Source organism: Triturus cristatus, chromosome 1_2 (genome assembly GCF_964204655.1).
Source record: "Triturus cristatus chromosome 1_2, aTriCri1.1, whole genome shotgun sequence".
NCBI lineage: Eukaryota > Metazoa > Chordata > Amphibia > Caudata > Salamandridae > Triturus > Triturus cristatus.
The window spans coordinates 66,299,695-66,327,686 of record NC_140580.1 but is presented as its reverse complement, the minus strand read 5'-3'; the positions used below and the strand labels follow the sequence as shown (position 1 = coordinate 66,327,686).

The window sequence follows — 27,992 nt, the reverse complement described above, 5'->3', positions numbered from 1 at the left end:
CAAAAGCATGCTCTTTTTTGTCTGCACATACAAGTGCTGCTTCAATCACCTCCCATCATCCATACTAGATTACATTTGCTGTACTAGCACTGATACAACAAATTAACATAAGTACCAAATTCATGTTTAGCTTCCAAAATCGAATTCTTTCGCATATACAGAGCGTTTTATAAAGTAACATTTTTAATTTTGCTTTCTTACGTATATGTACTTTACTAATCTGCTAAGAATTCATTTTACAAACCATTGCGTAGCCCCTGAGTAGGTGTCACAGATCCCCAGGGGTCCACGGAGCACAGGCTGAGAACCAAGCCACTGCTCTAACCTACACGGTACGGTCTCTTTACTGCCCCAACTTTATCCTACCTCCAGTCTTTCCATCTTTCACTTTAAAACCCTGCATCTCCATATTCTTTCTGCATTCTACACTTTTCTGCCATTCCTCTCCACTTTGCTCAAATTTCAGTTATTCTACTACTGCTAGACCTCCACTCTACCCACTCTATGACCTATCTTACTGGGGTTTAAAGCTATTTCCTGATGCAGAGTGTAAAATAGGTAATCCAACTAGTTGCAGAACTAAAAATGTATCTACATTCAGACAGATCTCAACCAATTCCTATGCAAAGGACGGCACCTGACCAGAACTGTGATATATTACCTACTGACAGGACCTCAGCCCCCCCACAAAGCTCATTGAGCACCACCACCACCTCCCCGAGACTGATAAAGGAGGGGGGGTCACACAGGGCCTCCCTTTATGGGCTCTATAAGCCCCAGGGACCAGCACCTCCCCAGGGCTAAATCGCACCCACAAGGGTCTGCCCTATTCTCAACCCCTTTGCAAACATGCCTCCTGGCACACTACTCTCGGGGGATGAAGTCTAGGGGTGATCACGCCAGTAAACTCTCCTTGGCCAGCGGAGTTTTTGATGAACCCCACGTTCTAAGCGGATCGTGTAGAGGAAAACTCTACAAACTCTGCCGGAGGGAAATCTACCCCCACACCTATCAGACTCACATACCCACTCAGACACTCATATACCCACTTACAGCCCCACTCATACTCACAGCCACTTAAAAACCAACTCAGACACTCATACACCCACTGAGACACTGATGCACTCACACTCCATGTCAAAGTTAGTTAGGAAATAAAGATAAGTAACTTACCTGTAATCCTAGTTCTCTTCCAGGGGTATCCTCAAAGTCCTAAGCACTGAATATTCCCACCCATGTGCGGGGACACCGGAAATAATATAATTATTTATATATATATATATATATATATATATATATATATACACACACACACACACACACACACACACACTCCTATCAATGCAGCTTTCATATAGGAGGCTGACACAATGCAATACAAGACACCCATAAACTGCTTTTGCAAATATACATAATATATGTATAAAAAAAACACACGAGGGCAAGATGTACTTGAACTCGGTTTTTTAATGAGTAAAACTCATGAGTAAATTGCAAAAGAAAAAACAGGCATTGTTAGCCTACAGGCTGCATTGTAAAACATAGAAAATGAAACCAATCTTTCATAACAAACCGATACCGTGCCTTTAAGGCAGCCATGACCCCTAGCTTCCCATCATGCTCCAGGGGTGACCGTTAGGGGAGTTATTTGCGCAACCCTGAAGATCAGGGCACCAATATTAAATTTAACAGTGGCATAATCTCATTTGCCTGGGGAGGTGGGTGGGTTGCGTATGACTTTTATGAGGATACCCCTGGAAGAGAACTAGGATTACAGGTAAGTAACTTATCCTTCTCTTCCAGGGAATCCTCATCAATAGTCATAAGCACTGAATAGAATAGCAAGCCCAACAACCACCTGTAGGCAAATAAGAAAAAACAAACAACGGGGGGGGGGGGGGGGGGGGGGGGGGCGAAATCGGCTGTTGAACAGATTCCTCAAGGAGGCTTGGCCTACTTGAGTGTCCGCTCTAGTATCGGCGATCAGTGCATACATTTACAAGACTTTACTGTCTTGACTCAAAGTGGCTGCTTTGCAGATCTCGGAGCGGTACATTGAGAAAAGCAGTCGTAGCTGCTTTACCTCTCGTGGAATGCGCTTTTGGAGCGGACAAGAGAGGCTTCTGTGCTAACTGGTAAGCCAATTTTATGCATGAGACTACCCATCTGGCGATGGACTGTTTTGATGCTGGGAAACCTGTTCTGACTGCACCATAATTAACAAATAGTCGATCCGACTTTCTAAAGGGCTTCGACCTGTCTAGATAAAACTTCAACACCCTTTTAAGGACTAACTAATTCAGAGCCCTCTCAGTTGGTGTAGGGATGGAAAAAAGGTCGGAAGAGAAATGGTCTGATTTACATGAAAATCAGACATGACCTTCGGAAGAAAAGAAAGAGGTGTTCTGAGGACTACCCTATTGAGATGAAAAACCAAATAGGGCTCTTTTGAACAGCCTGAATCTCGCTCACCCTACGAGCTGAGGTGATGGCTACCAAGAAACCTACCTTCCACGTAAGGTGTTGCAAGGTTGCTTTGTGGATAGGCTCAAAGGGTGGCCCCATCAGTACCAAATTCAGCTCCCAAGGAGGTGAAGGAGGCCGGACCGGAGGGTAGACCTTTTTAAGACCCTGCAGGAAATCCTTCACCACCTGTAGCTGAAAAAATGACGGTTGAGAAGGAGAACGCCTGTACACCGTAATGGTCGCCAGGTGTACCTTGATGGATGAAAATTTAAAACATGCTTGGGCCAGGTAAAGCAAGTAGGACAAATATACCTCTTCCTGCCCCTTGGTGGAACTGCAATTATTTTGTACACACCAGATATAAAAACGCTTCCATTTGCAAACATAAGAGTGTCTTGTAGATGGTCTCCTTGCTGCCTTTAATATGGACATGCAGTCCTGTGGAAGGCCTAGATGCCCATACTGAAGGACCTCAGGAGCCATGCCGCCAAGTTCAGTGAGGGAAGGTTGGGGTGATGAATCCTCCCGCTCATCTTGGACAGCAGGTCCGGTCTGCAAGGCAGCCTCTTGTGTGAGCAGATTGACAGATGCAGAAGGTCCGGGTACCACCACTGTCTCGGCCAATCCGGAGAAATCAGAATCATTATGGTGTCAGTGCGATTGCCTCTCATCCCGAAGGTGGTGACCAAGATGAGGTGGAAAGGCGTACGCAAATGCCCCTGACCAGTCAATCAAAAGGGCATTCCCCTTCGACCCTGGTCGGTAGTATCTTGAGGTGAAGTCTCTGCATTTTGTGTTTTCGTCGTCTGCAAACAGATCTATGCTTGGACGGCCTCAAGCCTGGAAGATATCTTCGACCACCTCGTCGTTGAGGACCCAATCCTGCTGTTCCTCGAAATGGTCGCTGAGGTCATCCGCTTGAATATTCTGCTCTCCCGGCAGATGACCTGCTGTGATGGATAGATCGCTCGCCCGAGGGTCTGCACCTCCAGAGTCCGAGCGAGTTCCTCCCCGCTTGTTCAGGTAGTACATGGTGGTGGTATTGTCCATCTGTACTAGGATGGAACTCGTCTGAATCGAAGGGAGGAAAGCCTTGAGAGCCAGATGAACACCCCCCAGCTCGTGCATGTTTATGTGGTACAACTGCTCTTTTGAGGACCATAAGCCTTGCGTTTGGAGAGAACCCATGTGAGCTCCCCATCCTTGCAGGGATGCATCTGAGCAGAGTCTGAGACGGAGGAGATTGATAGAACTGTATTCCTACTCTCAGGTTGCCCCTTTTCATCAACCACGGAATGGATGCTCTGGCTGCATGCGATAGACAGATCTCGTCTTCCCAGCGAGAAGACAGCTGTTTGTCGTCCAGATCTTGCTGCAAAGGACGCATTTTCAATCTGGCATTTGGCACCACAAAAATGCAGGATGCCATCAACCCCATCAGAGAGGCGATCTGACGCACCGACGACAGTTTGCTCTTTAAAAATCTGTCTGCCTTTGTGAATGATGGATAATTGTCTTTCCTCCGAAGGAAACACTTTTCCTCTTTCGGAGTCTATCAGCGCCCCCAGGTAGTGGATCGTTTGCGTGGGCTGCTGCGTCGACTTCTTGAAGTTCACGTGAAGGCCCAGTGTCTGACAAAGCGTTAAGCACTGTTGGAAATGGCTCATTACACTTTGGGGAGAAGGGCCTTTCAGCAACCAATCGTCCAGGTAGGGGTAGACGAAGATGCCTCTGCATCGCAGAGCAGCTGCCACGCACTTTGTGAACACCCGAGGAGCCGACTTCAGCCCGAAGGGCAGAACTTTGAATTGATAATGGGACGTTCCGACTATGAAGAGTAGGTATTGCCGTTGATGCTGGTTTATGGGCACATGAAAATATGCATCTAGCAGATCCAGCGAACACATTCAATCCCCTTTGCGGAGGTGAGGATATATTTGGTGGAGAGCCAGCATGCGAAATTGTTCTTGTTTGATGGACTTGAGTGCTCGTAGATCCAGAATAGGGCTGTATTCCGACTTTTGCCCTTTTTTCTTTACCAGGAAGTATCTGGAATAAACTCCGACCTCTTTGATATCGTGGGCCCTTCTCTATGGCTGACTTTTTGAGAAGGATGCCCACTTCCCTCTGCAGCTTGTTGATCTGGTAGCATGATTAAGTCACCGGAGGGGTCGAGGGAACGTAGAGTACCCATTCTGCAGCGTAGCCAACACCCATTGGTCTTTTGTGATGGCTCGCCAGTCTTGCAGATGCTTTTGAACACTTCCTCCTACTGGAGTGGTGAACGGTAAAAGGAGGAAGCGGGCACTCATTGCTTGGTTGGAGTTTTTGTTGAGGTGGAGGACTGACGGTTCCCTCCTCTTCCCCTTTTGGATTGCCGGTTTTGATATTGCAATTTCTGCTGACCCTGTTGGTTTTGGTTTTTACCAATGAGGGGTTTGAACCCTCTGTTGGAAGGAACGGCGATCTGTATTGCGGTAACGGCGACAAAACTTTTTTCTAGCCCCACCGCCTTGAGGGTATCTAGCGCAGACTTCATCCGTGCAATTTCTTCATCTGTGTGTGTGCCGAACAATGAACCGTAAAATGGCAGGTTGAGAATCCGGGACTGCGCCTCTGGCTTCAGTGCTGTAAGGCGAAGCCATGAAGATCTTCTGGCACATATTCAGTATGCGTAGGAGTGTGCTGAAAGAGTAGCTCCGTCCGCCGCAGCACTAATTATTTGGTTTCTCCACCAAGCTGCCCTCCTGTAAAACCTCCTCAAAGACCTTACGGTCTTCCTTGGGCAGTTTCTCTGTAAACCTCTGCAGAGAATTCCATAAAGCTCCATCGTATCGTCCCAAGAGAGCTGAAGCACTGGATACCTTAATCATGTAAGCCAAAGTAACACATACTTAACTCCCCCATGAGTCTTGTGTCTTACTCTCCTGGTCTGGTGGTATTGTAGACTAAGAGGCTACTGAATGGGTTTTTCAGGCAGCCACAATCACAGAGCCCCGTGGTGGGTCTGACTTCTAAAAAAAAAGTATAGTCCACCGGAGGGGGGATCCCTCTTTCTTAAAATTCTTGCCAGGGCAGTCATGAGTGGCCGGCGTGAGGAAAATGTCCATCATAGGATTAAGAAGACCCGGTACTAATGGGGGTAACGGGCGAGAAGATGTTCTCTGGTTCAAAGTCTCGAAAATAACTGAAGACGAACTCTGCTGAACCAGCATAGAAATGTTCAGTTTGGCCACCCCCCTAGAAAGCACGTCCTGGAATGTGCTTACATCGTCCACAGGAGAGATCCTCAATGGTGGACTGTCACTAAGGGATTGGCGAGTAGTCTTTTTGAAGAATATGTAGAAGAGGAGGATGGCGTTGGAGACCTGCATCTCCTACTGGGGCGTGATCTTGATCTCCTCCTGGAGGGTGGAGCAGGAGAGAGTGTACGAGCTCTTCCTCTTCGTGAAGAAAAATCTGCATACCGAGCTAGAAGAACCTTGAGAGCCGGACTCGGAGCTCGAACACCAGTCGTCTGTGTCTTGTGAGCCCAGACATGTAATGGTTGCATCCATCTGGGAGAGAGATGACTGTAAGGAGACCTCTGCTCCCTAACCGGAGAACAACGTGGAGATAATCACCTCTGGAGAACCGGACCTGGCAATGGCACGGCGGGAGCCTGCTCTAGACGTCGATGAAGGAGACGGAGAGAGACTTACAGGGACTGACACGGACAGAGACCTCCGTCTCAACGTGGTACTTGAGGGAGATCTTGCTCGACGTCTATCTTCTGGATCTCGGCAAAAGCATGCGCCTCGATGCATACTGTTGACGGAGACCTACATCTCGACATCGACCTTCTCTTCGACGGAGGACTCTGCCTCGACGTTGACCTTTGCGCTGACGGAGACTGCTGCCTCGATGTCGATCGCCTTTGCTTTGACAGAGGCACCTGGCTCGACATCGAACACTTTCCCTGCAACAGAGGATCTTGTCTCGACGTCGGCTGTGACGACGGAGACAGCGGTCTCGTCGGCGAGTCCCTGGTTGACATAGACGGAAACTTCTGCTTAGACGCCGACGAATGATGTCCTTTGACACTGATATCTGCTGAGTCGACGGGGACTTCGGTCTCGATGTAGACTTACGTCTTGACGTCGATCGAAGTCGACGGCGGAGGAGCTTGACGTGGCGCCGGACGCTTCCCCAATGCCAAAGGAGACTTGTTCTTTGAAGGGACGAATGGCGCTCCTGCGCCAAGGTCCTCGACGACTGATCCGTCACCATAACCTTCGACGACGAGCCAGACGCCGAAGGGGAACACATCGGGACCTTGCTCCTTGACATCGAACGCGTCCTCTTAGTTTTAAAAGGAGACCTACCTCTTTCTGACAGGCCATAAAGACGTATCCATTCCCTTTCTTTTAAGGTTCTCTTGGATAACTTCCTGCAGTGATGACAGGAAACTATGACTCAGGGAGGCAGAGATTGCACACTTCATGAGTGTCTGACTAGGCCTTTTTGCTACAGGAAGGGCAAGGATCAAACAAAGAATGCATATTTGACAGAAAAAAGCCCTTTCTGCCACACAAAAAAATGGATGGATAGACAGACAGACACCATAGGTTTCACACACGTTATAGTTAGGAATTAGCATTTAACGTTATAGTTAGCTGGACATATCACTCATGAAAAGCCATTGAAATTCCCCCGTTATAGTTAGTGCAGGCAACTATAACTCACGCGACCGCAATCCTCTGCTGACGACGTCAGATATTACATCACTGTATTTAAACACTTATTTACCCATGTCTTCTTTCATTAATTTTTAGCTATACATATATTACAATTTTTTTTTTCTCAGAAAGACACATATGTCATCAGTGATGTAATATCTGACGTCATCAGCAGAGGATTGCGGTCGCGTGAGTTATAGTTGCCTGCACCAACTATAACGGGGGAATTTCAATGGTTTTTCATGAGTGAAATGTCCAGCTAACTATAACATGTGTGAAACCTATGGTTTAAGTGAATTTGCAAGGTTTTTTAAATGCTAATTCCCAACTATAACGTGTGTGAAACCTATGGTTTTTTCAGTGAATTTGTACGTTTCTTTAAATGCTAAGTTATTTTTTTTTTTTTTTTTTAGGTTTTTCACCGTGCGCGTACCGTACGCGCACGTTACGCAGTTCGTGGAATTTTTCCGTTTCTACCGTACGCGCACGCTACGCGTACTCCGCGATTTTCCGCAAAAAAATTAAAGGAAATTTTGGCCCTTGGGGGGGGGTCCTTCTGGGACCCCCTGACAAAGGCTAGGGGGTCAGGAACTGTCCACCCTGCCCCCTTTTCACATTCTCCACCTTTGTTTTTCACCCCCTCAGACTGCGAGACAAAATGGCAGCCGACACTTCCTGGTTTCGACCGATTCGAATGTTTACTAAGATCTAACAACCAATCAGAATCGCGCACGGCAGCGTGCGCGTACAGTAAGTTTTACCGTTCGCGCACGGAGCGGAACCTATAGATATATATATATGCTTTTAAATGCTATTTTCTCAGGAAATACTGAACAGATTTACACCAGACCTGCAAAAGGCACATCCCTGACCTGAGGACTACCTCTCTGCCAAATTTCAAGTAATTCTGTTCAGCCGTTCGGGCTGTAGCTTGGACTAAAGGTCCTATGGAAACATGCATGGGGAAAACGCGTTTTGGGACCCCCCCCCCCCTTTTTCTCAGCCCCCGCTTGACGAATCCCCCCCCCCCCGAGACTTTCAGGGAAGGAGCGGAGCGCCCCACCTATTTTGAAAATTTCGCGAGGATTCGTCAATCGGCGCCAAAGTTATTCCAAATAGAATGTTGCAGATTTCCTATGGAAACCCGTTCCTAACTATAACTATCTACTGGCGACCGCCAGTAGATAATATATATATATATGGAAACTGTTCCAGCACCGCCCCATGCTGATTCAAGTGGGGTAAATCTGGCGAGGACCTCGAGACAGAATCCGCTCAAAAAAAAATCAGGAACAAATGAAAGTTCAATGCAGGTGCACATTTATTCAGCATTATAATATCCAAAATAGTCATCGGACATAGAGTCCGCCATTGACGTGTCGCTCGCGTCCGCGAGCTTGATCACATGACGGGCTTAGGGACAACCATAGCTAAATTATTACATATATCCCCAACAAAGTTTGCTCCCAAAAGAAGATGCCTCACACGGAGTGCTGATATCCTTTTATTTGAGGACTGCAGCGCTTTCAGCCTTCTACTACACACCAAAAATACACTAAGCCAAACGCGTTTCGGGCTTCCCACAGCCCTTGTTCACTGGCAGTCACATACGGAAAAACGGCAACGAAAATGTGAACACACCTGCAGTCATTTAAACTGTCCTGCCCCAGTGGGCGTATGCCGAATGGCATCCTGGTTATTGCAGTTCACACTCCTTATTAATCCACAGTGGGTGCTGCCATACCCCTTTGTAGTACATAATTCAAAACCCCAGTGGGTGGTTGAAAACAGACAGGCATGAAACCCTGCCAATACATTGTCATCAAATCGGACACTCCGTTCTTTTAGCGCCCAAGTTTCCTTGGCGCTGAAGATCCGCTCGATAAGCAGCAGGGCGTCTTCGCGGCCAGAGCAGGCCGCTGAAAATCCAACAAAGTTTGCTCCCAAAAGAAGATGCCTCACACTGAGTGCCGATATCCTTTTATTGGAGGACTGCAGCGCTTTCAGCCTTCTACTACACACCAAAAATACACTAAGCCAAACGCAGATCTGCAGCGCCAAGGAAACTTGGGCGCTAAAAGAACGGAGTGTCCGATTTGAAGTACAAGAGGTAAGGAAGAATAACCTCCTCCTGAGGTTGGATTAAAGTTATTACGAGTGCACCACAGGTAGAACCGCTTCCACTTAAAGGAATATGAAGCCCTTGTGGAAGGTCTTTGCTTCCTTTAGTATGTGCATACAGTCCTGCGGCAAGTTCAAATGTCCATTTTGCAGGACCTCAGGTGCCATGCTGCCAAGTTCAGTGAGGGAAGGTTGGGATTTAGGATCTTCCTGTCCATCTTGGTCAGCAGATCTGACCTGCAAGGCAGCCTCTTGTGGGGGTGCACCGACATGTGTAACAGGTCCGGGTACCACCATTGTCGAGGCCAGTCCGGGGCTATCAGGATCATTGACATGTTGGATCGGATGAGTTTGGACACCACCATCGGAATCCGAGGCAGGGGAGGAAAGGCGCATGCAAATATACCGGACCAGTCCATCAAAAGAGCATTCCCCTTCGTCCCTGGAGGCGAAGGCGTGGCATTTTTTATTTAGATAGTCTGCGAACAGATCTATGGAAGGCTGACCCCACGGACGGAAAATTTCTGCCACTACCTAGTCGTTTAGTACCCAGTCTGGCTGATCTTCGAAGTGCCGACTGAGTGCGTTCGTTCGCACATTTCGCTCCCCTGGAAGGTGCACCGCTGTGACGGAGAGGCCTCTGGCTAGAAGCCAATGCCATATCTTTTGAGCTTCCAGGGAGAGAGGGCGAGAGCGCGTACCACCCAGTTTGTTGAGGTAATACATGGTGGCTGTGTTGTCTGTTTGGACAAGGACTGAGTTGGATATGATCGAAGGCCGAAAAGCTTTCAGGGCTAGATGGACCGCCCGCAGCTCTAACATGTTTATGTGGTAGTATTGCTCCTTGACGGACCATCGTGCTTGCATTTGTAGGCAATCCATGTGCGCCCCCCCATCCCTGAAGCGATGCATCCGTTACCAAGGACTGGGTGGGAACAGGTTGATGAAAAGGGACTCCCAGCAGGAGGTTCCGTGGATGAGTCCACCACAGAACAGACGTCTTTGCTGCGTGTGAAAGCACAATCCGGTCTTCCCAGAAACCGGTAGTCTGGTCCCACTTGTCCTCCAGATCCTGCTGTAGAGGTCTCATTCTCAGCCTGGCGTTGGCAATGAGGAATATGCAAGATGCCATTGATCCCAATAGGGATGCTACTTGCCGGATCGTCGGGCGATTGGTCTAGAGAAGAACTTCGCACTTCTGCTGAATTGATAAAAGTCTCTGCTCCGAAGGAAACGCTTTTCCTAGGTTTGTATCTTGGACAGAGCCCAGGTAATGGATCACCTGTGTCGGCTGGCAAATTGACTTTTCCATATTCACATGCAGGCCTAGCCTGCGGAGCGGAGTCAGGCACACTTGGAAGTCGCTCTTTACCTGCTGAGGAGATGACCCTTTCAAGAGCCAAACGTCCAAGTATGGATATACGAACAGCCCTCATCTGTGTAGAGCTGCCGCTACCACCGCCATGCACTTGGTAAAGACTCGTGGGGCAGATTTTAGCCCGAAGGGCACCACTCTGAATTGGTAGGGACTGTTGCCGACCATGAATCGCAGGAATTTGCGATGACTAGGAGTTACGGGAATGTGGAAGTACGCATCCTGGAGATCCACAGAGCACATCCAGTCCCCTGCTTGCAGATGGACATATTTGATGAAGCGCCAGCATGCAAAATTTCTCTTTTAAGATGAGCCTGTTCAGAGACCGCAGGTCCAGGATTGGTCTGAACTTGTGCTCCTGATCTCTTTTTGGCACAAGGAAGTACCTGGAGTACACTCCCTTTCCTCGCTGCGAGATGGGAACCTTCTCTATGGCCTTCTTTTGTAGAAGTGCCACCACTTCCTGACGTAGTAATTTTAGCTGGTGAGGACGAGATTTTTTCAGAGGAATGTCCTTTGGAGACACACGGAAACGTTGTGTGCTGTATACTGCGCACCCAACGATCCTTCGTTATGTTGCACCACTCTCTCAGATGTTGCGAAACACTCCCTCCCACTGGAGTGGGCAACGGCATCAGAGGAAGCTCTGGCTCATTGTTTTCCTGTTGGTCGAGTGGTGGAGGAGGATTGTTGTTGGCTACCCCCTCTACCTCTGTGGTAGTCTTTCGACCCTGATATTGCGATCGCCCTGGGTTCTTGCCTTGGGACCACTGAGGGGTTTGAACCCTCTGTTGGTATCCCTTGCGTTGGCTGGGCCTGTACCTTCTTCGGAACTCCTTTTTCTTTTCTAGCCCCACCGCCTTCAAAGTGTCCAACTCAGCTTTCATCCGAGGCATTTCTTCATCCGTGTGGGAGCCAAACAATGAAGAACCCGAAAAAGGCAGGTTAAGGATCCTCTGCTGAGCATCCGGTTTAAGGGCTGTAAACCTCAGCCAGGCAGACCTTCTCGCACAAATTCCATGCGCATACAAATGCACCAATAGTGTGGCACCATCCGCTGCGCCAATCATCTCATTAGCTACCAAGGAACCCTCCGTAATGATCTCTTCAAAGTCCTTCTGATCTTCCTTTGGCAAATTTTCCTTGAACCGATGCAAAGAGTCCCATAAGGATCGGTCGCATCGACCTAAGGCTGCTGCACTAGAGACTTTGAGAGAAGAGGCTGCCGAGCCACAAACTTTTCGTCCCCAAGAATCCTGGAACTTACTCTCCTTGTCCGGAGGGACCAACGCATGAGCAGAAACCGCGTGCGTCTTACGTGCCGCTGCAACTATCACGGAATCCGCAGGTGGATCAGTTTTCAAGAACAGCGGGTCTGTATCAGCCAGCTTGTACTTCTGTATTCTGGCAGGTGCAGCTTTAATCGTTGAAGGGGTCAGAAAAATGTCCATTACTGGTTCAATAAGGCCAGGAACCAGAGGCAGCAACGGACACGAAGCAGATCTTTGGTGCAGCGTCTCGAATATCACTGTAGTTGCGACCTGGGGAGTGGACATTGCAATGTTCAGCTTCTGAGCCAGTCTGCAGCACATCCGGATAGGTGTTAATGTCATCTATCGGAGACACTCCCGATTGAGGGCTGTCCGAAAGAGTAGGCGAATAGTCACTCTTAGAGGAGTGGGTGGAGGAAGAGGACCATGAGGGAGACCTCCTTCTGTGGTGATATGACGTAGGAGGCCTGCGTTCCTCAGATCTACCTGCACGGTGGTAGCATACCAGCGAAGGTGATCTATCCACCTCTTGTACTAATCTTTGCAGAGGGGACCTGTGGACAGGGCTCGTGTACTCCTCCTGCCTTCACGCTGCTCCAGCTGGAGTCTTACTCCAGTGATGTACTGGTATAAGCCATCTTGGAGACAGATGTATAGAAGGGGAGGGCCTGTGATGCGACAGGGATCTGTCGCGACCTTCTCTGATGTTCTGGAGACGCAGATGGAGAATGAGGGCGTCGAGGAGTGAGAAGAATGTCTTGACGCTGATTCCGTCACCAAGACTACCGAACCTTCATCAGATTTATGTGATGGTGGTCTCGACGTCGAGCATATATCCCGCTGCGACAGAGGCCTCCTCGACGTCGATCTAGATCTTCTAGTCGTCGAGGCTCGACCAAGTTCAGGGAGCGGTCTCGGCGTTGACTGAGGCTTCTTCGGCGTCGAAGGCGAATGGTGCCTGGACGGCAGGAGAATACTTCCTCGTCTCGACGTCGAGCGATGTGGCCTCGACGGCGACGAAGGGCTTTCTCTCCTCGACGCAGATAGTCGATGGGATGACGACGGCGGAGGGCTGCTAGCTCTCGACGCCGAAAGAATGACGTCGGCGCAGGGCTTCTGGTCTTCGACGTCGAAGGGATGACGTCAGAGGTCTCGTTCGACGCCGATCGCCGCCTTGTCTGCGACGGTGGAGAATTCTCTCTCCTCGACGTCGAACGTAGTCTATGTGACGGCGACAGAGGGGTTATCAGCTCTCGACTTCGAACGTCTAACCGATGTCGACAGAGGTCTGCTGGCTCTCGACGCCGATCATCGCCGGGTTTACGACGGCAGAGGCCGACTGACTCGACGTCGATGACGTACCTTCATGTCTGCGTTCTCTCGAAGGCGAGCCCGCCGTCAAGAGCCTTTTCTTCGCTGCATGCCCCTCGGGGGCTGCTTTCTCAGCACAGAGCCCGACGCTGAGGGTCTAGAAGAGGATGTGGGCCTCTTGGAGCCTTTTCTTACTGGAGACCTGCCTCTGGAAGCCTTCTCTGCCAATCCATAGAGATGAATCCTCTCTCTGTCCTTTAAAGTTCTTTTAGAGAGAGACTGGCAATGAGGACAAGTCTTTGGGACATGATCCTTAGGCAGGCAAAGAATACAGACCGGGTGAGAGTCTGATCTGGCCTTCTTTTCTCCACAAGAAGGGCAGGGATCAAAAAGGGATGGCATTTTGAGTGGTAAAAAATGCCAAAAATAATCAGAAATAGCAAACACCTTACTTGACTGGATGAAAGACGAAGTAAGTTAAAAAATTTCTGAAAAAGGTAGAACATTTCTGAATAAAACCAGAAAAGAGTGGAGCTGTTTAACCAGGGTCCTGCCTGAAGGAGCCGGAAAGAACAACTGACCTGTCACCCCTGAGGCATGATGGGAAGCTAGGGGTCATGGCTGCCTTGAAGGCACGGTGCCAATTTTTCTATGTTGCTAAGAGTTAGCTTTCTAGCCTTTCTAGGCTGTGGTTTTCTACAATGCAGCCTGTGAGCTGTCAATGCTTTCAGTCCTATCTGAGGTTTTGGGCTAAATGCTAAGCATTAAAACAGTTTTCAAACATGCTTTGCTGCTGTTTCTTCCCTATTTTTTGTGATATATTGTTTATATTGCATAGTTTATTTATGATATACAGGAGACTCCTTACAGCATTATTCAGCTCTGGTTATGAAAGGCTGCATTATATTTATATATATATATATATAATCTATCACCAACACAAGTCCACCAGCCGTTGCTCCTCAGCGTCACGGGTGCTGCTCAGCGCTTGGAGGACGCGCAAATTAATTCCAAAAACTCAGGTTTCCCGCTTTCCCGGAACCTTTTTCCAATAGAGCGCACTCAAAGCCATCAGCGGCTAAATTAGCCATAATATCATTTAAAAATTTGAAAATGATAAACGATAATCATATGCAATGTAAAATAAGTGATAAATAAGCAGATTCAAGTCATGAATTCATACATGAATGTAATGTATTGACCATTCAAAGATTGCCGCTGATTTAACAATATCGATGTCTGCATCACTGGATCTTCTTTTATGTTTATTTAAAAACGTTATTTTCCATTTCCATGAATTACGTTAAAACTTTAAACATTTTCAATGCAATGATTGTATAGACACTGACGAAGGCGGTAACGCTGAAACGCGTTTGTCTACTTGTAAGCAGTAGAGACGAAAATAAATGAAATATTGCTTACGAAACGCTGATGGCTTTGAGTGCGCTCTATTGGAAAAAGGTTCCGGGAAAGCGGGAAACCTGAGTTTTTGGAATATATATATATATATTTTATATTCACTTAAAAAAAACATAGGTTTCACACACGTTATAGTTAGGAATTAGCATTTAAAAAACCTTGCAAATTCACTTAAAAAACATAGGTTTCACACATGTTATAGTTAGCTGGACATTTCACTCGTAAACAACCATTGAAATTCCCCCATTATAGTTAGTTCAGATAACTATAACTCGCGCGCCCGCAATCCACTACTGATGACGTCACATATTACATCACTCATGACATGGTCAGTGGCATCACTCATGACATCATCCTTGTGATAGAGTGGCGGTTGCGCGAGTTATAGTTATCTGAACCAACTATAACGGGGGAATTTCAATGGTTTTTTACGAGTGAAATGTCCAGCTAACTATAACATGTGTGAAACCTATGGTTTTTTAAGTGAATTTGTAAGGTTTTTTAAATGCTAAGCTATGTATGTTTTATTATATTTTTTATATATTTTACAATAAGCTACCTATGTATATAGTTCTAGATTGACTGTATCCTGTAATATGGAATGGCTAGTTAAAAAAAAAAAAAAAACATTTTAAAGGTTTTTCACCGTGTGCGCACCCCGCGATTTTTTGAAATAAATAAAATGTTTTTCACCCTTCGGGGTCCTTCAGGGACCCCCTGACAAAGGCTAGGGGTCAAGAACTCTACCCTGCCCCCTTTTCACGTTCTCCACCTTTTTTTTTCACTGTCGCACACAAAATGGCGGCCGACACTTCCTGATTTCGACCGATTCGAATGTTGACTGACATGTGACCACCAATCAGAATTACGCACGTTATGGTGCGCGCACCATGCGCGCTTATAGATATTTATGTACTTTTAACTGCAATTTTCTCAGGAACTACTGAACAGATTGACACCATATATGCAAAAGGCACATGCCTGACCTGAGGACTACCTCTTTGCCAAATTTCAAGTAATTCTGTTCAGCCGTTCGGGCTGTATCTTCGACTAAAGGTCCTATGGGAAAATGCATGGGGAAAACTAGTTTTGGGACCCCCCTTTTTTCTCAGCCCCAGCTTGACTAATCACCCAGAGACTTTCAGGGTAGGAGCTGAGTGCCCCATTAGTTTTGAAAATTTCGCGAGGATTCGTCAACCAGCGCCAAAGTTATTCAAAATAGAATTTTCAGATTTCCTATGGAAACACGGTCCTAACTAGAACTATCTACTGGCGACCGCCAGTAGAGAATATATACACACACATTACATACTGGCAGTCGCCAGTAGGTAGTTATAGTTAGGACCTATTTTCCATAGGAAATCCGCAACATTCTATTTGGAATAACGTTGGCGTCGATTGATGAATCTTCGTGAAATTTTCCAAACTTTTGGCCAGCTCCGGTCCGCTCCCATCCTGAAAATTTCACGGTGATTAGTCAAGCGGGGGCCGAGAAAAAAGGGGGGTCCCAAAACGCGTTTTCCCCATGCATTCCCCCATTGGACCGGTTGACGCAGATACAGCCCGAAGTGCTGAACGGAATTACACCAAATTTGGCAAAGAGGTAGTCCTCAGTTCAGACTCGTGCCTTTTGCTAAAATGGTGAAAATCCGTTCAGTAGTCCATGAGAAAATAAAAAGTAAAATCACATATCTGGGCGGAGCCTAACCACACATCTCATCATGAGATCTGATTGGCTGTCAGCACTTCATCCAAGAAGTGTTGGCAGCCATCTTGGGACCAATATACAGGATAGCACCTCATTAAAAAGCATTGCAGTTAATAGAAGGTTTTAAGACTTTAGTTACATTAGAAATCATTTTGATGGTACCATACCCATTTTAGGAATTGTGGTGTGTTCTAAGGTGATTTTACCATGTGAAAAAGCCTTCTGCTGTGATATCATGAATCATGTTTGAGAGAAAACTATTTTCTCATGCTTTTCCCACAGAGGTTTGGAAGGTGATCTATAAGCTAAACTGAGAGCATATTTTCTGTAAATTCACATGATCTTTCTCAGTCATGTGAGAATGAAGTCTGACATTCTCAGTAAAACATGTACATCCAGGGCAGAGACTGTCAGTTGATTCCTTTGTGTTCTACTGCAGCTTCCCAGAGTGTTCTAAGAACAACTAGAGCGCTAACAGTCCTATTTATGACAAACGTATGGCACACCTGAAGCCATCTTGGTTGGAATAAAGTGGTACATTTAATTTAAAAAGGAACAAAATGAGGGGGTTTATTTTGCCATGGAAAGTAGGATTAGTGCTGCAGAAAGAAAAATTAGGACACATTTTGACTTCTCAAATCCTCTATTTCATAAAACAATTCTGTCATGCAGACTGAAACATGCACTTTGAATACCAGCAGCAGACTTCCCTGGTGAGCAGTAGCTTTACTACAATGATCTAATGAGCAACTAGAGTGCTAACATTCAGAATTTATGGCAAATGTGTGACACATCTGAATGCCTTCTTGATGGAACCAAGTAAAAAACTGAACGTATTTCCTACTGAGGAGACTGCAGTAAATGAGGAAATTAGGAAACTTCATAACAAATAAATCTCCCAAGATGGCCACCAGAGACAAACGAGCCCAAATGTAGCCCAAATATCACCCAGATGTAGCCAAAGTATAGCCCAATGACAGAAGTGTGCAAAACACTTGTGTATTTGCAGTTTTATATAGTGCAGAATTGTCAGGTATTGGAGTGCTTTCCATGAGCATTGGTTACATCACACAAGATCAAATTCATTTTGGTTGTAGACATGGGGAGATTAAGTAATTTGACCAGAATCACAGAATGTCGAGCTGAAGCAGAAACTCCAACCTGGTTCCCCAGTTGCAAAGTCTGCAGCTCTGGCAGTAACACCACATCCTCTCCCCTAGGTGCAACATTTAATCAAGTGGTCAACTGGATAAAAAAACATAAAGATTACAAATAATTTAAAAGTTCTTTGTCGCTATTTGAAAACTCAGAAAATTTCCTCATTTTAGTTTAGAGCACTAACCATAATTGTGATGCAAATAAGACCCTCTCATATATGTAATTTCTAAAGGAAATACTCTAGGCATTACAGTTTTGATTACATCAAGATGACGTCAGGCGTTCCACACTTTTGTAATAAATATAGAATGTTAGCAATCTAGCTGTTCATTGGGATACTGTTGAGAGGCAGAGGCCAGGGGCACGGACTCTGAAAAGGGCAGTGGCAGCACAACAGACTATGGAGGGCAGTGGAAAGGGGGGCAGGGGCAACAAACCAACAATACAGGACTGGCAAGAGAGGCTGTGGCAATATAATAGACCATTGTGGGTAGAAGGAAGAGGCAGTGGTAGTACAACCATACATGCCAACAGACCCGATTCAGCCAGGAAACGTCCAATGTTTTTAAGCTCAAATGGGATTTATTTGATCTGTCTCCTGTCTACAATCTCCTCTTTTTCAATGCAACTCAAAGGGAAAAATCAATACCCCAGTTTTTTTTCAAAATCTCCCTCTTACCAAGTTCAAAATGTTTGCAAGTATGGTGCATTGGATCATGGTAGGCAGGAGGAATTGGGGTAGGGACATGGACTCGGATAACAGAGGACAGGAGGGACATGGAGAGGTGCACCAAACTGACCCTACAGGGCAGGCATCAGGGTTTGCAGTAGCACAATACACCACACAGCGCATGCAGGACGGGAATGCAGCACAACAATCCATAGAAAGCAATGGGGAGGGGACAGGACCATGCACATGGACAACAGAGAACAGAGGGGAAAGAGGCAATGGTAGCTAGCTGACCATAATGGACAGACAGAAGAGAAAGCTGCAGCATAACAGACCATAAAGGGCAGGAGGGACGGATCAGGGGCATTACAATGGAACAGAAAAGCTAGGAGGGAGGGAATAGGGGTCTGCACATGGAAACAGTGGGCTGGGGGCAAGGGGGCAGGGCAGGAGCAGCAAGATGACCATGGAGGTCAGGCAGGATGGGCACTAGAAACAAGACACACCATGGAGAGCAACAATGAGACTATGATGGCAGACACACAGACCATGGAGGGAAGGTGGGAGGGGGTCAGAGGCAGCTAGCTGACCACACAGGGAAGGTGGGAGGGGCCATGGCAGCACAGAAGACCATGCATGGCAAGCGGGAGGGTTAGTGGCAGCACAATGGCTATGATGGGCAAGAAGGAGGGTGCAGGGGCATGCACAAAGGACCATGGAGGATAGAAGGGAGGGTCAGGACCTGGGCACAGACAAGAGAGTTCAGGAGAAGGGGCCTCACAACAGACTGAGCGGGGCAGGCAGGAGGAGCAGTTGCAGCACAACAGACAAGGGAGGGCAGAAGGGTGTGGCAGTAAAATGGACCATGGAGGACAGGAGGAAGAGGATAGGGGCATGGCATGTGGACAGGCAGTGTGGAGGTGGCAGGGACAGGTTACAGTCAGACAATGCTAGGCAGGTGGGAGGGGAGTGGCAGCTCAACAGAACACTCAGAGTAGATAGGAGTGGCAGGTCCATGGAACATGGTGGGCAAAAAGGATGGAGCAGGGGCATGCACAAAGACATCAGAGGGCAGGGGGAAGGAGAATAGGGGCAGCAAGCTAAGCACAGAGGCTAAGCAGGAGGTCAATGATGGGTCATAGAATTGGGCAATGGAGGGCAGGAGGAGTGGACTGGTACATCAAGCTAAATGGAGGGCAGTGGCAGCACATCAGACCATGCATGGCAGGAGGGAGGAGGCTAGTCCATGGATTCAGACAACAGAGGATAGGGAGGAGGTGGATGGGGCAGCAGGCTAACTGTTCAGAGAAGGTGGGTATTAGGAACTTTGTTTTAAAATGTGTGTCTGTGCGAACTACTTAAAATATGAATAAGTATGCAGCATAATCTCACTTTTATTCAGGAAGAAGGACGTTTGTGACTGACTCCGGGCTCACGTGGCAGAAACACCCCCTGACCCTCCACCCCCCCAATCGCAAAATGTAATGCCCGTGAAAAGGGTAGGTGGACGCAGTGTTCTATAGATCATAGTCCTGAGAGCACAATTGAAAATGAAAACTAGATATAGTATATGGTATAAACTATGCACCAAAAAGTGTGATACAAGATGAACCGGGGCGTGAAATATAATATGCAATACATTGTGCGCAATGACAGATTCATTGGAGAGTGCGAGATAGCACAGGCACTAGAGCGTGCTATGCGATATGCGCCTTGGAGTGTAATATGCACAGGGCAGTGTTGTGTAACCTAACTAGTCTCTAAAGTTGTAACAAAATATAAGCTGGGGAGTGCAACGTTGCATATGCACTGTGACAAAGATAAGAAATTAATTTTTTTCAACAAAAAAAATTAGGAGGCAGGCCCTGGGGGATGGGGTCCCCAGGGCCAGTAAATTTGAAAAAGAAGGGGGGGGCCACACAGCCCTCCTTCTTAAAAAAATAAAATAAATAAAAGACTGGCATTGCGCCGGAGGCCACGCCTCCTCCATGCAGCAGTCTGCAAACGCGCCCCCTGGCCAGTTGTAAGTTGGGGAATTAATTCCCCTTCAATACTGAGGGTCCCTGAGGGCCAACTAGCCCAACAGGTATCTCCAGTATGCACCAGGGAGCTGCGTTGCAGACAGGTGTTCTGAGGCCACGCCCCTTTTTACACCTCTATGCAACGCAGCTCTGTGGCGCTTACTGGAGGTACCTAGTGGGCTAGTTTAACCCTAGGGACCCTTAGGATTCAAGGGGACTTAATCTCTCAACTTACAACGGCCACAGGGCGTGTTTACACCGTGGCGAAGGGAGGGGCGGGGCCTGAGGTGACGTGTGCAAACACGCCCTGTGGCGCATTTTAAGTTGGGAAAATAATTCCCTTTCAATCCTGAGGGACCCTGGGGGCCAACTAGCCCACCAGGTGCTTCCAGTAAGCGCCACTGCTCTGCGTTGCAGAGAGGTGGTGCAGGCCGTGCCCCTTTTTACATCTCTCTGCAACGCAGCTCTGTGGCGCTTACTGGAGGTACCTAGTGGTCTAGTTGGACCCTAGGGACCCTCAGGATTCAAGGGGACTTAATCTGCCAACTTAAAACGGCCACAGGGCGTGTTTACACAGTGGGGAAGTGAGGGAACGGGGCCTGAGGCGAAGTGTGCAAACACGCCCTGTGGCGCGTTTTAAGAGGTAGTTTTAATCCCCTGCCCTATTATATACTAGGGGCTTACAGAGGAGGTCATGCGGATCACAGGGGGACCCCAACGCATAGTGTTCCCTAGTGTATGTAGGTGTTTCTGTATTCTGAATGTCTTAACATAGCACTGGCTCTAGGACTGGTTAGTCAGACTCAGTTAACACCAGTATCCATCTGAAAAAGTTGAGGGTACAGGATGATTTTGCAACAAGGCTTCTTTCTGCTCTTCTGTTTGTTCTTTCTGCAAGTTATCCTTCTTCCTGCACTTTTCTTCGTCTTGGAGAACTTCTCTTGCTTCTTTCTGCATTTCTTTTTTTTCTCTGTGTGTTTTTTCTTCACATGTCCTATCTCTGTAGGCATAGTTAGAAATTAGCATTTAAAAAAACCTTTGAAATTCACTGAAAAAACCATAGGTTTCAGGCACGTTATAGTTAGCTGGACTTTTCACTCGTACAAAACCATTGAAATTCCCCCGTTATAGTTAGTTCAGCTAACTATAACTCGCGCGCCCGCAATGCACTGCTGATGACGTCACATATTACATCACTCATGACATGGTCAGTGACATCACTGATGACATCATCCTTGTGATAGAGTGGCAGACCTCTCCCGTTAATATAACCTTTGATACACACATTCAAAAATAGAAACTAAAATTTTCAAAACAATGGACATACCAGTATCAGTTACAACAATCTATTCAGTAATTCTAAGATCCACATACACATCCACTCATTCACCAACAGTCCTATACAGTCACTCATACATGTACTCACTCATCATATGTACTCATACACCTATACATCCTGTTACACAAAGCCACTCATCCATAGAGTTACTCACACACAGTCAGTCATGCTAATAAAAAAAAAATCAAACATCCATTTACTTGCATATACAGTTATACACACACCACCACACTTACTTCTACAGAAACTTACACACATACTTAGTCTTTTAAACAATCACTTACAGAAATACATACTTATTCATACAGGAACTCTTCCAATCTCTCACACTCACATATACTCACTTATATACACCAATAGTCACATATACTAGTTTAAAACATATGTAGTTACTCATAAAGACACTATTGAGACAGTCATTCACTCACTAACACACCCACACACACTCATCCAGTCCTGCACACATGCGGTCTTCAACACATACAGTGAGTCACTCATTCATGCACCTATGCACTACGTAATACCCCCACCGAACCATACAGACACTCATACTGATACTCAAAAAAACAACTAATAACCTATATAGACACTCATGTAGCTACTCACCAACCTATGCAGCCACTTATACACAAAGTGAGAGACTGATACAGATATTTACATATTTAAACATTACTCACTAAGCCATGTATTCACTAAGATACACTTAATCAGTTATACAATCAATTTTTCAAAAACAAATCCATTTAGACACATATATCCATTTATTGTTCCATCGACCGAGATATACATATATAAAACATATGTAATTTTCAGAAAAACACACATTCACTGGATGATGTCATCAGTGATGTCATGAGTGATGTCACTGACCATGTCATGAGTGATGTAATATGTGACGTCATCAGCAGGGCATATATATATATATATGTATTTTCATATATAATTGTTGTTATTTCCGGGGTCCCCACACATGGATGGGAATATTCAGTGCTTATGACTGAGGATACCCCTGGAAGAGAACTAGGATTACAGGCAAGTAACATCCATATTTCCTAACTAACTTTGACATGGAGTGTGAGTGCATGAGTGTCTGAGAGGGTATGTGAGTCTCTGATAGGGGTGGAGGTAAATTTCCCTCTGGCAGAGTTTGAAGAGTTTATTCCACTACACGGTCCGCTTGGAACGTGAGGTTCATCAAAAACTCTGCCGGCCAAGGAGAGTTTACTGGCATGATCACCCCTAGACTTCATCCCCCGAGAGTACCCTAGCTGCTGAGGGCCGTTGGGGGCCAAGAACCCCTATTGTTGCCACAAGTATGTCCCAGACTGCGGAATTGCTCAGACCTCATCGGAGGACCCTGCCCTATTCTCAACACCTTTGCAAACCCGCCTCCTGGCACATACTTGCGGCAACAATAGGGGTTCTTGGCCCCCCAACGGCCCTCAGCAGCTAGGGTACTCCACTTCCCAACCAGTAGTGAGCAGGTGGTGCATTTCCAAAGTGGTTGAGAAAGGAGGCACGGTCCTCCGATGAGGTCTGAGCAATCCTGTTGTGGGGTACTTGTGGGTGCCATTTAGCCCTGGGGAGGTGCTGGTCCCTGGGGCTTATAGAGCCCATAAAGGGAGGCCCTGTGTGCCCCCCTCCTTTTTATCAAAGTCTCGGGGAGGTGGTGGCGCTCAATGAGCTTTGGGGGGGGGGGGGGACCTGGCTGTATTCAAAAGCCCCTGCAATGTTTTTTCTTTTTTTGCAGATTAGAAAAGAAAGTGCTTTTTGGCCCTGTTGGGCTCACAGTGGGACCACACCTGGGGTAGGGTGTCATAGTATTCCTAAGCTTCCCCCTTTTATTTCATTTAGACTTTTTTGTGTGGAACTCTGATGAAGTAGAGTCCCAAGTTGCCTGCCAACACTTACGGATTGATGTGTTGGCAAGGAATCCGATCTCACCATGAGATATGTGCCTAGGCTCTGCCCAGGTATCCTTATTAGCTTTCCCTTAAATTTCTCAACAGTTACTGAATGGATTTACACCTGATAAAAGTTTGATCTGCAAATCAAAATCCACCTTCATGCCAAATTGGTGTCATTCTGTCCAGTGGTTCAGGCTGTAGTCTTGTTCAAAGCTCCTTTGGGGAATTAACATGGGAAAATAAAGAAATTAAAACTTGCCACCCTTTCTATGGCCCCGCTTAACGGATCACCCCAAAACCTTACATGGACAACAGTCAGACACTTTTTGGGAAAAAGGTTGTGAGGGTTCATCAAACAGTGGCAAAGATCTAGGCAAGTAAAAAGCTATTTCTATAGAAACGGTTGTGTTAGCCTTCTAGATGAAAGCTGTGAATCGATATGAGAAAAAAATAATATACATGTTTATCATATAAAAATTTATTATTTCCGGGGTCCCCGCACATGGGCGGGAATATTCAGTGCTTATGACTATTTATGAGGATCCCCTGGAAGAGAAAATTAAGTTCTAGTTAGGAATCAGATTTCACTTGTACAAAAACAGTGAAATTCAGAAGTTAGTTACCTGAGCTAACTAGAACTTATGCCCCCACAATGCACTGCTTATGACCTCACATATTACATCACTCATAAGCTAGTCACTGACATCAATGAGGACACCGATGACATCATCCACAGAACCACACACTAACTCAGACACCCACATAACTCACATACCCATTCACAGAACCATACAAGTACTTACACTCACTTATCAATAGAGCCACTTACTCAGAACCTGATCACACAACCAGTCAATCACCCACAGAGCCACTCACACAGCCACACTCATCCACATAACTACTACCACACCCAGTTATTCACCTATACTGCCACTCACACACCACCCACTCACACGACCACTTATATACCCATTCACACATCCATACAACCACTCACTTACCCATACAATAAACCTCACAAACCCTTACTCTTCCATACAGCCACTCACATACCAACCAATTTAACTAAACACTCACTCAAACAGCCAGACACCCACTCAACCATAGTCACGGACACACCCACTGACCAATACAGCCACCTGGTCACCCACATAGTTACTCAGACACCCACTTTTTCATCCATACTGCCAGTCACACACCCACTGACACCTGTACAGTTACTCAGGCACCCAGTAACACACAGACTCACAAACTATGTTTAAAAAACGAATCAACCAAAGTATACCAACTTAACTTGTGTGGTACCTTAGTATATGCAGTGAACACAAAAATATTTAGAAAACACTCACAGGGATGTCACTTGTGAAGTTATTTGAGGGGTCATCAGTGAGGTCACTAACCAGGTCATGAGTGATCTTAATAGGTGAGGTTATACGCAGTGCATTGCGGGGGCTTAAGTTTAATTGGCTCAGGTAACTAAAACTGCTGAATTTCAATGGTTCTGTACGAGTGAAATCTGAGCCTAACTAGAACGTCCCTGTAACCATTGTTTTTTTAAGTCAGCCTCCGAATAATCAACCTTGTTGTGTGTCCCCATTGCAGATTTGAAAACGAAGATACTGCAAAACATTAATCATAATTCCAACGGCAAACCGTGCATGGACATTCGCCCAAAAAGTAGGATTTCTTACTTTCAAAGTGCCATGTGTGGGTACCAGCAAAAGAACTAGCACGGAGGATATAGCATAGTTCAAGCCTAATGTATGGCTCACCAGTAAAGAGAAAGCAAATGGAGCGAGGACAATGAGGAAATTGAAAAGAAAAAGTAATTTTAATGGAATGGCATGCCAGAGAAGATCACACTGCAAGGATAGTGCTATTTACTGATACGGACAAGACAATGTCATCATCTTAACTATTCAGCAGTTGACTCCTGAATTCTCCCACCTAGGTGATCCTCCACCCCTGTTGATAACGATTTGCCACAAACCTTTTCTCCAAAGAGGGCACTGTAACAGCACAGCATTATTCCCTGAAATATGGTGGTCAATTAACTCGAGTAAGCTCTAAAGGACCCATATGCCTACACTTACCTCCAGAGCAGCTAGAGCTACACGGCAGGCTAGTGGATTTCCTCCATACGTGGATCCGTGCTCCCCGGGTTTGATGGTTAGCATGATTTCATCATTACATAGTACTCCTGAAACCTAGGTTTAGAAGAAGAAGGCTTTTAAAACACAGCTAAAGAAAAACACCTTTGAAGACCGTACCAAACATATTGCAGGAAGACACTCAGAATCATGGCATTGGAAGACACTTGGAAAATACAAGTGCATTCTGTTAAACAATACAGCAGGAAGAGGGTAAATCTATGGCACATCCCACACCAGTCACAAGTGGAAGAAAGAGGTAAAAGTGAAACAACGCTTTAACAGAGTCGCCTTGGCAACTTGCCTTCGAATGACCTGTGCAGACACGCACTACCATGATAAGAGATAAACCCGCTAGTAACTTTAAAATCCTATCGTGGAATGTCAATGGCCTAGGAGATCAAATTAAAAGAGGGGTGGTATTGCAATATCTGAAATATCAAGGGCCTGACGTGGTGTTGCTACAGGAAACACAGTGACATTCCTACTGTTCACGCAATAGATGGGGCTATAAATTAGTGGCCCACTCAGGCTACACCAGGGGCTCAAGGTGAGTGGGTATCCTACTTCGCAAATCATTCCCATTTACAATACAAAAAAAATAACACGTGATTCAAGGGGACGCTGCCATTAATGGATTTATGGACTGCTGGCCAGCCAGTCAATACGATGAGCCTTTAAAGGCCATGGCAGATTCCTATTGGCTATGGGTCTTGACGTGTGCGCAACCCCTAGACCTGTTAATATACCTTTCACTCAGGGGCCCATGGCAGTTTATCCCGTATCGATTATATGTTTGGTGTGGGGAGACAACTCCCGTTCGGCAAGATGGGCCACCTCCCCAGGGGTATCTCCGATCACTCTCCACGGAGTGTGACCTACAAGGGGTGGGGGAAGGGTGGGGGAGGGCTTAAGAGTAACCAATTGGTGATTAACCCCTAGTACCTACAAGTGCCATCTGTTTTTTGTTGCTTGCATTAAGCCTGTCCTACCTTGAAGAAAATAAGGAGTCGGTGGAATCAGCTCAAATATTATGGGAGGCCTACAAGGCAGTTATTAGGGGCCAGGGAGTCTCATTAAAAGCTGGTCATAAGAAGTAAAGACAGAAACAATTGTGAGAAATTGAAACAGAAATCCAGAAGTTCGAAACTGAGTTACAGAAGTCATACATCACAGATTACAAATTAAGCAGAGCATACAAAGACATTGCTGAGGAGGTAGCTAAGGCGCAAAATCGTGCGTCCCAACATCGAATTTATGAGGTTGGTGATAAAGCGGCCAAATTGCTGGCATGGTTGAAAAAGAAGGAAAAGGCCTCTAGATGGGTGGTTGAGATCAACCCAGACACTGGCTCACCACTGAGGGATAAACAGGAAATAGCAGATGCCTTTGCGGCATATTATTATCATCTATATACTTCATCACAACTGACCTCTCGGCCCTGTGAGCAGGGGCTTCTAGCCACTATGGTTCTTCGGGTCCTCGAGGTGGAAGACAGGGAGAACTTAGAATTGGACTTGACGGAGAGCAATATAGTACAGGCAATAGGAGCTTTGCGAGCCGGCAAAGATATGGGCCCTAATGGCCTGCCAATCTAACTATATAAATTAAATGTGTCAACAGTTGCCCCGCACTTATTGTGTATGCATCTAGAAAGTGTTAAAAAAGGAAAACTGACTGATGACCAAGGATAAGAAAATATAGTTTTAATACATAAGACTGGGAAGCGGCCTGAAAAATGTGCGTCACATAGACCGATATCGCTGCTAAACGCAGAAGCCACGGCATTAGCCAAAATTCCGGCGATACACCTGGCACCATTGCTCGAGAAGTTGGTCCATCCTGACCAATCAGGATTTATGCCAGGAAGAAACACCTCGCTAAACCTTCTTCACCACCATGGAGCGCTGGGGAGGGCTAACACTGTTAGGGAAGAAGCAACTGTAATGTCCTTCGACGCTAAAATGGCATTTGATATGATAGAATGGCCCTTCCCATTCTCGGTCTTAGAGAAGTTTGATTTCAGGGAGGAAGTTATGGTGCGGGTTAAACTTTTGTACACAGAGCCCCTAGCACACGTTTTAGTTAATGGTAGTAGATCAAAGCCATTCAACTTGCATAGAGGGACGGGGCAGGGTTGTCCCCTCTCCCAGTTGATCTTTGCCCTGGTTTTGGAGCCGTTGGAGATTTGGATAAGAGGCGACCCGCTGATAAGGGTCTTACCGTGGACGGAAGATTGGGAAGATCGAATCTCCCTCTACGCTGATATCCTGCTCTACCTGGCAAGCCCCTGTACAGGGTATTGCATATCTACACCACATTCCAAACATATTCAGGTTATACCACAAACTGGGACAA

General features: G+C 46.4%; 1 protein-coding gene across 5 annotated transcripts in view; it reads right to left on the bottom strand.

Annotated features, from left to right (window-relative positions):
- The window catches only part of OAT (ornithine aminotransferase), a 118,366-nt gene that overhangs the window by 18,725 nt on the left and 71,649 nt on the right, over window positions 1–27,992 (bottom strand). For all 5 annotated transcript variants that reach the window (XM_085601595.1, XM_085601611.1, XM_085601631.1 and 2 more), the window contains one exon: window positions 25,578–25,691. In XM_085601595.1, the coding sequence (XP_085457721.1) occupies window positions 25,578–25,691 (114 nt within the window). The remainder of the gene's footprint in view (window positions 1–25,577; window positions 25,692–27,992) is intronic.